Source organism: Acaromyces ingoldii, assembly GCF_003144295.1.
Source record: "Acaromyces ingoldii strain MCA 4198 unplaced genomic scaffold FA10scaffold_1, whole genome shotgun sequence".
Lineage (NCBI taxonomy): Eukaryota > Fungi > Basidiomycota > Exobasidiomycetes > Exobasidiales > Cryptobasidiaceae > Acaromyces > Acaromyces ingoldii.
This window is the reverse complement of record NW_020290247.1, coordinates 3,833,513-3,844,636: the sequence shown is the minus strand read 5'-3', so window position 1 is coordinate 3,844,636 and position 11,124 is coordinate 3,833,513. Positions and strand designations below refer to the sequence as shown.

The 11,124-nt window shown below is 55.0% G+C and overlaps 6 protein-coding genes across 6 annotated transcripts; 3 read left to right on the top strand and 3 right to left on the bottom strand.

Annotated features, from left to right (window-relative positions):
- Window positions 1–446: 446 nt before the first annotated feature.
- FA10DRAFT_264717 (hypothetical protein) lies at window positions 447–717 on the top strand. Its single transcript, XM_025520763.1, has one exon. It carries the CDS (start codon window positions 460–462, stop codon window positions 670–672), a length of 213 nt encoding a protein of 70 aa, XP_025381341.1. The 5' UTR covers window positions 447–459; the 3' UTR covers window positions 673–717.
- Window positions 718–1,375: 658 nt separating this feature from the next.
- Window positions 1,376–5,487, top strand: FA10DRAFT_42085 (hypothetical protein). The gene is made up of 5 exons (XM_025525470.1): window positions 1,376–1,914; window positions 1,980–2,753; window positions 2,838–3,343; window positions 3,400–3,760; window positions 3,819–5,487. The coding sequence occupies exons 1-5, from the start codon at window positions 1,513–1,515 to the stop codon at window positions 5,289–5,291; spliced, it is 3,516 nt and encodes a 1,171-aa protein (XP_025381340.1). The 5' UTR covers window positions 1,376–1,512; the 3' UTR covers window positions 5,292–5,487.
- FA10DRAFT_264716 (S-adenosyl-L-methionine-dependent methyltransferase) lies at window positions 5,305–7,036 on the bottom strand. Its single transcript, XM_025520762.1, has 4 exons — window positions 6,289–7,036; window positions 5,922–6,232; window positions 5,688–5,854; window positions 5,305–5,616 (listed from the first exon to the last, which is right to left on the bottom strand). Exons 1-4 carry the CDS (start codon window positions 7,019–7,021, stop codon window positions 5,529–5,531), a joined length of 1,299 nt encoding a protein of 432 aa, XP_025381339.1. The 5' UTR covers window positions 7,022–7,036; the 3' UTR covers window positions 5,305–5,528.
- A 165-nt stretch (window positions 7,037–7,201) lies between these two features.
- On the bottom strand, window positions 7,202–8,127 carry FA10DRAFT_237971 (methionine sulfoxide reductase A). The gene is made up of 3 exons (XM_025519127.1): window positions 7,731–8,127; window positions 7,403–7,660; window positions 7,202–7,317 (listed from the first exon to the last, which is right to left on the bottom strand). Exons 1-3 carry the CDS (start codon window positions 8,028–8,030, stop codon window positions 7,258–7,260), a joined length of 618 nt encoding a protein of 205 aa, XP_025381338.1. The 5' UTR covers window positions 8,031–8,127; the 3' UTR covers window positions 7,202–7,257.
- A 552-nt stretch (window positions 8,128–8,679) lies between these two features.
- On the top strand, window positions 8,680–9,568 carry FA10DRAFT_264712 (hypothetical protein; the record flags this gene model as incomplete). Its single annotated transcript, XM_025520761.1, has 3 exons — window positions 8,680–9,180; window positions 9,252–9,370; window positions 9,439–9,568. Exons 1-3 carry the CDS (start codon window positions 8,983–8,985, stop codon window positions 9,563–9,565), a joined length of 444 nt encoding a protein of 147 aa, XP_025381337.1. The 5' UTR covers window positions 8,680–8,982.
- A 61-nt stretch (window positions 9,569–9,629) lies between these two features.
- FA10DRAFT_299451 (hypothetical protein) lies at window positions 9,630–11,011 on the bottom strand. Its single transcript, XM_025524727.1, has 2 exons — window positions 10,078–11,011; window positions 9,630–9,980 (listed from the first exon to the last, which is right to left on the bottom strand). The coding sequence occupies exons 1-2, from the start codon at window positions 10,940–10,942 to the stop codon at window positions 9,709–9,711; spliced, it is 1,137 nt and encodes a 378-aa protein (XP_025381336.1). The 5' UTR covers window positions 10,943–11,011; the 3' UTR covers window positions 9,630–9,708.
- Between the last annotated feature and the right edge of the window lie 113 nt (window positions 11,012–11,124).

The following is an 11,124-nucleotide window of genomic DNA, read 5'->3' as shown; positions in this document are numbered from 1 at the left end:
CTCGCGGAAATCTCCTCATATGGACAACGGGCTTACCAGCCACACACTATGGCGGCCCCTCGGGATTACGGACCGGTGTGCCGTAGCTCTTATCTTGCTTTCCGTGGCGCCCTCCCCTGCTTCTCTCTTCCCTCCCCGCCCCCACCCTCTCCCCTCTCCCCCTCCCCTTTCCCCCACTCTTTTGATCCCTTGCTGCGCCGGAAAAGCTAGAGTCTAGGCAAGGCTGAACAGTATTCGGCAAGAAGTACATCTCAAAGCTCCTCAAGATGGTCACATGAGTCATGTCTGCGTCATAGTCGCGCCGCCTGCCCTGTGAGTGGTTCATCCAGGGCCACTTTCTGACAATGGAGCAGCAGCACACCTCGATCGAGATACGTGGACTTTACCGCATTTGCGATTACTGACAAGTTTCCCTCACCGCGACAGGTAGAGAGCGTCTCGCTTCTGGCGTCTTCAATCATGCTTCTTGCTTTGTGTCTCTCTCGCTTCTATGCCGTTCGGATCGGCATGTGTGCTTTTGACATGCGCTTTAAGAGCCAGGACAAGCTTGGTATGGGCAAGTGCCGAAATTCTGTTGTGAAAAGATTGCCTGGAACCTCTTTCACGGTGCCGGCGCGCTGGAAGAGACGATTGACCATGTTCTCGCTCCTTGTGAAGTGTTTCTCAAGATGACTTGTGCATTCTTTCCTTCTCACTTGAGGGAAATAGCCTTCCGAGTCGACTCTGGTCCACAAAGAAAGAGGAGGGAAAGAGACGGAGGAGTGAAATGTTGCTTAGTAATCACTGTAGGGTCTTCGGAGCTTCGGTCCTGTTCCCCCGCGTTCACTCCAACAACTTTTCTTTCCTCCTGCTCCGACCTCTGGAGCACAGAGCGCTTTCTTTAACATCGTGAAGCTCCATACAAGCCCTCTCGCCCATCAACAACTCGAGAAAGGGAATTTACACCGTCCTTCGAGAGACCGAGGTCGCGGGGACCAAATGAGGAAGACAGCACGATAAAAATAGGCCCGAGGCGAAACAAAAGGCTGCGGCGGCCCACTTTACTCTGGAAGATAAGGCGATTTGTGTCCCCTGAAACGTGACAGCTGTCAGCGCCAGTTGGTGTCGTCCTGCGAGTCCGCTCTGGGAGGAAGGGAAAGGAGAGAGAAATCCAAGAGATTCGCGAACGCGGGGCCGAGACGGAGGTAGGAGTCGCAAAGGGCATTCTTGGCGGAGCTGAGCTGGATCCTACATTCATCCTGCTCCCTCCCTCATCTGCTCCTGCTCTTCGCCTTGGCCTCGCCTGGCCGAGTCAAATACGAAAGGTGGACGGAGGAGAGATGCCCTAATGTCCTAAGCAACAAAATCCCTCACAGATGAAAAGGGAAGGGCGGCACCTCGGCAATCACGCGACTAAGGCGACCAGAACGGGAGACAATCGAACGATAAAGTGAGCAGCAAGAAGAGCAGAAAGCGGCGCAGAAGCAGGATCAGGTGTTGGCCTTGCTTTGTTCCCTCCAAAGAAGCACAACAATGTCGTCGAAATCAATCGAAGCTGTTGGAACAGCGGCGGCTGATGGGCAACGGAAGAGCGCGTCCCACGTCAAGGCTGAAAAGGCAGATGCGCCAAGACCGGTGAAGAGAGTCAAACAGCAGCAGCAGCAGCTCGAGGCTCCTCCTTCAGTCTCTCCACCAGCTTCCATGGAAAGAAAAGAGAGCGTGGACGAGGCATTCGGTGACGAAGACGGTGATATCGAAGATGAAGACGAGGAAATGGAAGAGGACGACGAAGAGGACGATGACGACGAGGCTGGCCCTGGTCGAGCAGGCAGCCAGCCAGCGGGCTCACAGGCAACATCAGCAACTGGCAAGGCACCTAGCAAGAAGTCTAGGGACGAGAAGAAGATCTCGTGTCTGCCCTGTCGCGAAGCAAAGGTGAGCAGGAAACAGACAGAAAAGGGGGAGAAAGTAGCCACTAATCTTGTACAAAACGTCCACAGATCAAATGCACCATCCCAAGGGGAGCTCAGCAGTGTGAACGTTGTCAGCGCTCAGGAAAAGATTGCGTGTTCAAGACACACAAGCGCGGCAGACGGCCAGGCAAAATGCGCCAGCAGCAGGCCAATCGTCGATGGGAGCAGGCAGTCAAAATCTTCGAGGATCTCAAAAAGATTACGACTGAACTCGGGGACGACAAGGCCTTGAGACTTGTTCAGATCATCCGATCTAACATTATCAACAGCAATGCCATCCCCGAACCGATTGCCAAGCTCATCGACCTGGACAACGAGGAGAGGAGGCTGATTCAAATTATCGAATCTCGCAAGGAGAATCTCGGAGGTCCACATTCGAGCGAGGCGATGATGTATGCAGCTTCGCCAGGCCGAAGCGGCGCCAAAAGAAAATGGAGTGAACATCAGAGCTCTTCTACTCACGTTCTACCCCATTACCACCAACAACAGCTGCAGCTGAACCACCAACAACAGTCGAGATCAGATAGGGAGAGGAGTGACCAACGGGTCATGGTCAAGAAGGAGGGAGGCACCCCGTTGTTTGAGAATACGGTGACGAGAGGCTTTCTCGGCATTCCAAAGAGCGAGGCAGAGACGTCTCTCATGGTCGATCTCGAGGACGAAGCGAGCGTTTCCGAGGTACCCGCCCACATCAGCTCTTCCAGCAACCCGTTGAAGCTTCTGGCCCACGCCAGCGTCACAAGGACCAACAATGGCCCACCACGATCACACGCAGGCGAGGACAGTGCCGCTGGTGCCGGTGTAGGTAACGCAGATGAAGGCGAACAGACTTCACCCCAGATTGGTCATGGAACACGGTCATCCGAACATTCTGCAGCGGCACAGTCTCACAGGGACACGGACCATAATGCACTGCCCAGAGGACTCGATGGGCAAGAATCGGAAATGTCGACCCATTTTCCCCGTCGAGGGGTTGCAGGTGGATCCGTTCCCTCCCAAACCGCTCGCCGTCGCGCCGCACAAGACTTTGCCGACAAGCGTAACTTCAAGGGAAGTACCTTCCAGCCGGTGTACGATCATGATCCAAAGTACGACCCAATCACGCGCGGTCGCATGACGTTGAATCAAGCGTCGAAGTTGATCGACTTCTTCTACGACCACTTCTCAAACTTCATCTTCGTCTTTGACCGACAGCTTTCGGACCTTACTTACATTCGCAAACATTCCTGCTTTCTCCTCACCGTCATGTGCGCCTTTGCCGCCTTTTACCATCCTGACGAAGAGCACCGCGCGTTACATCCGGGACTCACGGAGTGGTACGAAGGCCTATTGCCGGCTATGCTTAGCGGTGGCTTCAAGAGCGTTGAGATTTCGCAAGCCTGCTACGTCCTGTGAGTCTGAGACTATGCATTTTTCTCGTCGCGTTTGACTGACTCCTTTCCTGTAGAGCATCATTTGAACCTTTCGTCAATGGCGCTGCGAGCGACAAGTCATTCCTTCTCCTCGGCACAGCGATCCGCATGGCCGGCGAGCTTGGCTGTAATTTGCGCATGTATAGCTACCACTTGCCAAAAGCCTTCCGACAACAGACGCCCGAGTCGATGACGAAGCACCGTCAGCTCAAAAACACGGAGCGATTGTGGCTGTCTTTGTGGCTGTTCGAGAGGACGTTACATCTCATGACGGGCCAGTCGCTCTCTCTGAACGAAGACGGTCCCACGGCTGTCTGTCTTTTCTGGCATCGCAAGCCGCTTTCATGCCCACAAGATGGCGCAATCGTTGGTCTCATCGAACTTCGACGTATTGTGGTAAGCCCTGCCTCTTTGAAGGAGCTCTTTAGAAACCTCGCTGATTCATTTGAAACAGGCTCAAAGGCAGTGCTACTACGAGGAGGAGCTTCGGCATCCTCTCAGTGAGTTCTTGAAGCGCTACACCGTCAAGAAGAGGGAAGACGACGTACAGGTATCTGCAATGACCCGTGACGAGCGCGATCGTCTGGAGGATGTGAAGATCCGCTACACTACTTTTCGAGATCGAGCGATCGACAGCCTCAGAAATTGGCGCAAGCTTTGGATCGGTTGGTCCGTCGAAGATAGCGATGATGAGAGCTCTGTCAATACGACGACGACAAAGACGCCACTCGAGGCCACTGGCGAGCTTCACTACTACATCGCCGTACTCCTCACCCTCTCGTTACCACTCAAAGATTCCGAGAAGGTCACTCCGTACTTTCTGCAGGATTCGTTCCGCGATTGTTTCGATGCCAGTCTGCAGCTCTTAACGCTGTTCCGCACGTACAGAGGTATGGAGTTCATGAGCAACAACATGATCATCAGTGCCACGTACTCGTGCATCTTCGCTCTGGACCTCGCCTTTGGCGGGAGAGCCGATTTTCCACTGCCGCGGTCTCACAAGCCCGAGGACATCCAGGACCAGTGCCAGGAGCTGGGGGTAAAGCTGAAGCAAGCGGGCGAAAAGTGCATTAATAGCCTACAGAGTGCTGCCTGGCAATGCGGCCATTATATCGAGACCACATTGGCGAGGATAAGGGCAAAGCACGGCGAGGGCGAGGTCAAATCGAGCAAACGCGCGTCGACAAGGGACCGGAACGCAAATCCCTCTGCGCCTCCCTCAAGTTCCTCGGCGTTGGCGTCAACTTCGATTCCCTCATTGGATGGCTTTCTGATGGACGGCTACCCAGGTCCTCCAGGAGGTGGCAGAGGCAGCGGCAATAGACAGCGACCGCAGAGCCACGAGAGTGCCTGGCTTGGTGCCTTATCGACCAGCATGGCCCAAGAAAGCAGCGCTGCCGTTGCGGCTGCTGCAGCTGTCTTTGGTGCGGCACCAGGTGGAAATATGGTGGGGTCTTATGATTCATCGACGTACGGTCATTCCTCCACGCTTCCCAATGAACAACGCCAGCCCATGAGCCATGCCGATAACAGCAGCCGGTCCGTCGACTACCAGGCCGAGCATCATCCACACGTGTATTCCCTGCAGCAAGTTCCTGAACGATTTGCCGACGCGCAGCCCTCATCTCTTCTGACGCCCTCGTCAAATGGCAACAGCAACCAGCAGCGTTCCGTTGACAGCATCTTCGATCTCACGGACCTGGGCCTGGGCGGTAGCGGCATGGAGCTTGGCGGGCATGGCTCTGGTGGAGGATCGTCAGGCCTAGGCTTCGACGCAAGGGCCGACGACGGACAATTTGTTCCTGTCCTCAGCCAACTCAACGCCATGTCGTTCTTCATTAACGGGTCAGGCCAGGGACAGCAGTATCCTGCAGAAGCCCTGACGCCGCAGCAGCATCTTCAGCACCATCACAATCAACAATCGTAGCAATAAGCTTTGTAAAAAAAGACCCTCTCTGGCTCTTCATTCTTATCTGCATTCCTTACATCTACTTAGTCCTATAAGTCATCATTCCCACTCTTTTCGTCACCCTTGTACAGCATTGTTCGCTACCCTCTCTCCTACCGTCTTCTGTTATTGATGTTTCACCGCCACCAAATTTTTTCTCCTCCCGACAACGTTGCTACTTTTGTGACCAGTCAAAGCTCCCATTCCTCATCGCCCTTAAGCGATGCCGTACCAGCTGACGGCATAGTGGTCGAGAAGAATTTCGAGCTCTTCGACCTCGTCCAGCCCTTCGAGTCTCGAGATGCTACAAGAGCCCAGGTGAGCTGAGTGACTTTTGCAAGGAGCGGAAAGAAGAGGTAGAGAGCAAACACTTACCGATCTCGGTCGGCTCCATCGAGCTCCAGCCAGACTTGTTTGAGCGTCATGGCATGTGCACCCCTCTTTTCTTCAGCCGTCAGTGGTCCAAAGGCGTCTTGGAAGCGTTTGGCGTGCAAGGTGGGTGTTGAATAGGATCGCGCGCCGGGCATGACGAGGCTTCTCGCCTTGACGAAACACTGTTAGATTTTGTGCACGGAGAGGGGCAGCAACATGGCTATAGAAAGAGCTCACCTCTAGGTTGCTGAGCATCACATTGCCGAATCTCGAAGGGGCCGGCACCCCGTCCAAAGTCGAGGACGGCCCCGCAATGCACATCTCATAGCAGATTGCCGCGGGTCTTTTGAGCTTCTTTCTGAGTAGGTCGAGCAGCGCACGGGAATCACGCGGATCGAGGTAGGCCAACACACATTCGGCCAAGATGAGTGTTGGCGCCTCGGTGTCTGGAATGATGGCATCGAGGTCTGATTCGATCGATGCGAGAGACCGCAGGTCCTGCGAGAGGAGAGAATAGTGAGGTGCCAGAAGCCGTGTACCTTGTTCGTCTTTCGTTTTCACAAAAGTCAGCTTAGATCTGAAAGAGGAAGAGAAGGTTGCTCACCGATCTGCACGTCCTCGTCGCCCAGTGCCTTGGAAAGGTCGCCGCTCCTCCGTATTCGGTCTATCTTCTTCCTGGCGACCTGCTCGAAGTCAATCTCCATATAGTGCTCCACCTTGTCCCTGATCTCTTGTCGTGAAGAAAGCTTCCAGAAGCGAGAGTCGCTGCCGGCACCTAGGCTGATGATCTGCTTCTTCTTGCCCGCTTCTGCGTCATCGGCGAGAAAACGCTCTACGAGGTCATCGATAGATCGGCAGCGGAGATACGTGCCGATATTGATGATAGGTGGTCGTTTTGCTCCTGCCCTCGTACCTTGTACGGTAAGTGAACTCGGCGGAGGGGAAGGAGGAGCAGGAGCGCGAGCTTCTGAACTGCCACGGGAGCTCTTGACTGGAAACGTTGGTGGAGGAGTGGATGCCTGCGAGCCCGACGGCAAGGGATTGTGCGTAGAAAGAAAGAGTCGAGAGAATGGGTCGGGTGGTAGGTATCCAGCTTCAATAGCAGACAGACGGGATCCAAGTGCATCATCGTCAGTCGCCCTGACGGCCCCATCGATGACTTCCTGCTGAGATGGCCTGCTCGATGGTCCGCCCGGCCCTCCCGCGACTGTTCCTCCACCTCGGCCCCGTCCACGGCCTCGTCCAAGCCTCGGCGCGCCCAGCGAGAGACCACCCCGAGCGCCAGGTGGAATGCTCGCGGACGGCACCTGAACCCGGTACTTCTCTTCGTCTGTCATGTATTTTGGCGCGTCGCTTCTTGTGTTGGGTGTTTGGAAAACAGAGAAGAAAGCCAGTCTAGTCGGTTGCCCTGCATAGGTGGAGGAGGCCCATGCGAAAAATTGGTCTCATCTTCCTCAGCCACACGCGTCTATTCCAGAACAGGCTCTGCTGGCGTCTAGCATCACACATGATGAGCAGCAAGTCGATGATTGATTGGTGACTTCTGACAGTCAAACTCTGAGTCTCATCATCTTCACCACCAGAGCTTGTGCGTGCTGCAATGAAAGTCAAGTGAATTCCTTTCGAGATAGCGCTGAGGAATGGGAGAAGAAGATTGCGTCAGCTGTGAGCCAGAGCATCGCACACGATCGTGAAGACGAGGGATATTTATCACCCACCTGATGGTACTCTTCCGCGAGAAAAAAGTCCTCGGCAGGTCTTTGCTCGACTTGTGTGACAATTTTGCGTCCCTCGGGCGCAAAATGTTTCTCCTGGACCTCTTGCGTCACCTTTAGCGCCACAAAGCGCTGCTTTTCATCGTGAGGAAAAATGGCGGAGCGATATTGTGTGCCTTGGTCGTGCCCCTGGGCATTTAGCTGGGTCGGATCGTGGGTTCGGTAGAAGAATTCGACGAGCTCAGCGTATGTGACCTTTGTCTGTAAAAAGTGTGCTCGTCAGAGCGTGAGCCCCAAATCCTGCCTGCGTTGAAAGAAAGTGGGATCTCACGGGGTCGAATGTAATCTGGGTAGCCTCTGCATGGCCTGTCTTGCCGGTACAGACTTCCTCGTAGCTGGGATTCCTGCTGGACTCTTTGCCCCCGATGAAGCCAGACTTGGCATCGATCAGTCCCCTGCCATCGCCGTAGTATTTTCGGAACATGTGTTCCACGCCCCAGAAACAACCGCCTGCAACAGTCGCCTTGTCTGTCGCTTTTGCTGCCGCTTTGTTGGCCGTCGCGCTTCCGTCTTTGAGAGCCTGCCTCGCAGCGATGGCGCTGGGCACCGTCGGCTCTGTCGCAGCACCCATCTGTCTCGATCCTCGTGCAGGCCTACGGATGGGAAGGAGACAGGACAGTGACAATGTTGTCACGTTTTGTTTGACTAAACCCAAGCCGAAAGAGAGATGGGCTGAATTTATTAAGCATAATATTCCTAGAGCTGTAGTGAGTTAGGAATGACGAATTTGACAGACGAGTGGCGCAAGAATTTAGAGTCCAAGCAGTGTGCTTGTTGGTCGCTTCTGGTCTTCTTCGCTGCTTGCCGTGAAAAGATTGAAGCTGCTCGCTCCTTTCTGGATTGTCAACAGGCTTCCAATACAAGGCCCAGAAAGGCTTGACGGCCATCTCTTGCCTGCAGTCTCCACCCACTCCTTTCTGACGCTCCTCTGCATCCTCCTGGCACTGCGGCACGCGTACGTCATTGCTGCTCAGATCCTTCCAACGATAACTAATCTACAGCTCGAGCCCCCTTCTCCAATCCGGCCCCCCCATCCGCAGCCTTACTTGGTAGTCTGCAGATGGGCATTGTTCGCTCTCTACAACGACAGGGTGGATCCGCGTAAGTCCGCTGACAACTTGCTCGGCCTCCAACCTGTCATGACAGTGACAGGTCCAGCGTGGAGGTTAGTAGAGCGCGCGGGGGGACGCGAGTTTCGTCAGCTGCATGAAACTAGAGCAGGGGTGAGCAAGCAAAGCATCTTTAATTCTCGTCGCCGGATGCATGCGACCTAAGAAACGTTTCTGGTTCTTGACGCGTCGCGCTGTCCGGGAATCGTTTAGATCGATCGTTTATGTGTTAGAGAGAAGTTGCCCCGACGACCCTTATCCCTTTGCTTTCTTCCTATTTCTTCTATTCCTCTTTCCTTCCAACCATCCATCATCCACACCCCTGCTCTAGAGACCCCATCTCCTACCACAGCAGGGCCCACACGCGACTCACACCCTCCATAGGCTACCTATTTAACCCCTAGACAAGTAAAAATGGCCGACGCAGCGACGGAAAAGAACGGCTCGAGCGCCGCGGCGGCGCCCTCGGAGGCCCCGCGAGGCGCGGCCGAAAAGGCGCAGAAGCAGGCAAGCGCGCAGGCAGCCGACGACGCCAAGGTCGATGCCGAGGAGAGAGAGGAAGCGGGTGAGGACGAGGACGAGGACGAGGAAGACGAGGATGATGAGGACTTTGTGAGTGGAGGCCTTGACCTGGTTCTGAGTGAGAATAAGGACAGCGCTCGCTAACGTCGCAATATTGACAGCAAGAGGACGAGGATGAGGACGAGGACGAGGACGAGGGAGAAGATGATGACGATGATGACGACGATGATGACGATGAGGAGTATGAGGGCGAGGAGGACGAAGGTGACAAGGAGGTCGCGTGAGTTGCCAATCAGTCCCATGCGAAAGCAGGCAGCTCTGTTGACAAGCCATTTCCCACCTACACAGCGCGGCTGGATCAAAGCGCAAGGCTGACGCCGACGATGCCGGCGAGTCGAAGGCCCAAAAGACGGGCGACGATGAGGATGACGACGAAGACAGAGAGGACGAGGATGAGGACGAGGACGAGGAGTAATTTATCTGTGGCTTACATACAAGATCATGCTTTTTCCTCACTCATGCACACACTTCTCTCGTTTCATTTTGTACGAATCGGACATTGCTAGGCCCTGCTCCTTTCTCTCTCATTTTTGTCGTGCCAAGCACATAAAGTGTGGATTACAAGAGGTATGGAATGACAGCATTGCGATCTCGAGGGTATCTGCCTCCCTTGCCATCGCCCTCGATGCCAAACTTGCTTCGGTACCACTCGTGGCCATTGAGGGCTCTCGGTAGCATGACCCACACCTCGACGATGGGAAAGAGGAGGGGAGGGCAGCTGACCAGGAGAAGAATCCGACCCGCCAATGTCAAGGGCACGGCCTGAGCAGAAAGGGGCGACAAGGGCGTAAAGGCCAGCGCGGCGAATGCAAAGGAGAACCATTCAAACCCTGTGAACAGGTCGATCGGGTCAGCATTGATCATGTGTGTCCTCGGAGACGCGGGACTTGGGCGTGTCCCTAAAGAAGCTGGACTAGAGCTACTCACACTCGCAAAGGTAGTTTGGGTAGCTGATGAGCGAATAGAGGCCGCCATGGGGTACGTCGTACTTTGGCTTACTGTCAGCGCCGTTGGCCTTGCTGTCCTTTTGCGCCTTTCTCCGGATATCAAAGAGGATCTCATCGTGGTAGATGTTGGCTGCGAGTCCCACGGCCCAGCCTGCGATGCCGATTAGGAACAGCGGGTTGGTGAGCGTCTTGACTCCCCCATCGACAATGCCTGGTCTTGCCACTGTCCGCAGTGTGCCCGAGAGAATAGAGCCCAGTCGCGAAGCTGTGCTGCTGCCACTGCTGTCGATGACCTCGGAAGGCAGCTGGAGCGGGGGAGAAGCGCCTCCAAGCCAAGTCCCCATGACAAAGCCATTGGCGCTCTGGAAGAGGGAGGCAGCGACAAAGACGGCTAGGTGCGAGGGGGAGCGCGGCGGGCCACGCATCGGCTGAAGAAACGCTCGATTGATGTAATGGATGACATAGAGGGAACCGAGGATGTAGTTGGCAGTTGGAATCGTCTTGAGGTGCTCCAGCGAGGGCGAGAGCGGCAACGTCGTCTTGAGGAGCCCAGGCGACGACGACAGGGGCGAACTGGCAAACGCAAGCACAAAGATAATTGGGGCAAAGGCCTCCATGACCATGAAGGTCACATTGCCTGGCAGGTTGAAGATGGACTTGGAGAGGGCAAAGCGACCAAAGGGCGCGTTGATCTGGGTCAGGATGGGCATGAAGAGGCCAAAAGACTTGAGAAAGAGCACGCAGCTGTCGTACCACGAAGCTGCCGACCAGTGCGCGAGGTTCGGGGGCTTTGCTGCACCAAAGACGGCCAGCTTTGCCAGCACAGATCCAAGCGTCGACGCCATTGCTGTTCGCGTAGTGATCCGTTTGATCAGAGAGAAGAATCCAACGCGAACGCAGTCGAATGATTCTGGATGCTGGGGATTTTAGGCTGACCAACGGGTCCAAAAAAAGAACGTCTGTGCGCAAGCGCGCATCGAATAGATGACGTCGCTCGACAACGTCTAAGAATTTCCCCGTCAAGGCC

What these genes read in the sequence shown, in the direction of transcription:
- FA10DRAFT_42085 (XM_025525470.1), top strand. Translation starts at nt 1,513, where the DNA reads ATGTCGTCGAAATCAATCGAAGCTGTTGGAACAGCGGCGGCTGATGGG. An exon ending in ACAGTGCCGCTGGTGCCGGT is followed by an intron (nt 2,754 to 2,837) that starts GTAGGTAACGCA and finishes GCAGCGGCACAG; the next exon opens with TCTCACAGGGACACGGACCA. An exon ending in TCGCAAGCCTGCTACGTCCT is followed by an intron (nt 3,344 to 3,399) that starts GTGAGTCTGAGA and finishes CCTTTCCTGTAG; the next exon opens with AGCATCATTTGAACCTTTCG.
- FA10DRAFT_264716 (XM_025520762.1), bottom strand. Translation starts at nt 7,021, where the DNA reads ATGACAGACGAAGAGAAGTACCGGGTTCAGGTGCCGTCCGCGAGCATT. An exon ending in TGATGCTCAGCAACCTAGAG is followed by an intron (nt 5,855 to 5,921) that starts GTGAGCTCTTTC and finishes TGTTTCGTCAAG; the next exon opens with GCGAGAAGCCTCGTCATGCC. An exon ending in GATGGAGCCGACCGAGATCG is followed by an intron (nt 5,617 to 5,687) that starts GTAAGTGTTTGC and finishes GGGCTCTTGTAG; the next exon opens with CATCTCGAGACTCGAAGGGC.
- FA10DRAFT_299451 (XM_025524727.1), bottom strand. Translation starts at nt 10,942, where the DNA reads ATGGCGTCGACGCTTGGATCTGTGCTGGCAAAGCTGGCCGTCTTTGGT. An exon ending in CCCAAACTACCTTTGCGAGT is followed by an intron (nt 9,981 to 10,077) that starts GTGAGTAGCTCT and finishes ACCTGTTCACAG; the next exon opens with GGTTTGAATGGTTCTCCTTT.
- FA10DRAFT_237971 (XM_025519127.1), bottom strand. Translation starts at nt 8,030, where the DNA reads ATGGGTGCTGCGACAGAGCCGACGGTGCCCAGCGCCATCGCTGCGAGG. An exon ending in CCCAGATTACATTCGACCCC is followed by an intron (nt 7,661 to 7,730) that starts GTGAGATCCCAC and finishes CACTTTTTACAG; the next exon opens with ACAAAGGTCACATACGCTGA. An exon ending in TCGCGGAAGAGTACCATCAG is followed by an intron (nt 7,318 to 7,402) that starts GTGGGTGATAAA and finishes CCCATTCCTCAG; the next exon opens with CGCTATCTCGAAAGGAATTC.
- FA10DRAFT_264717 (XM_025520763.1), top strand. Translation starts at nt 460, where the DNA reads ATGCTTCTTGCTTTGTGTCTCTCTCGCTTCTATGCCGTTCGGATCGGC.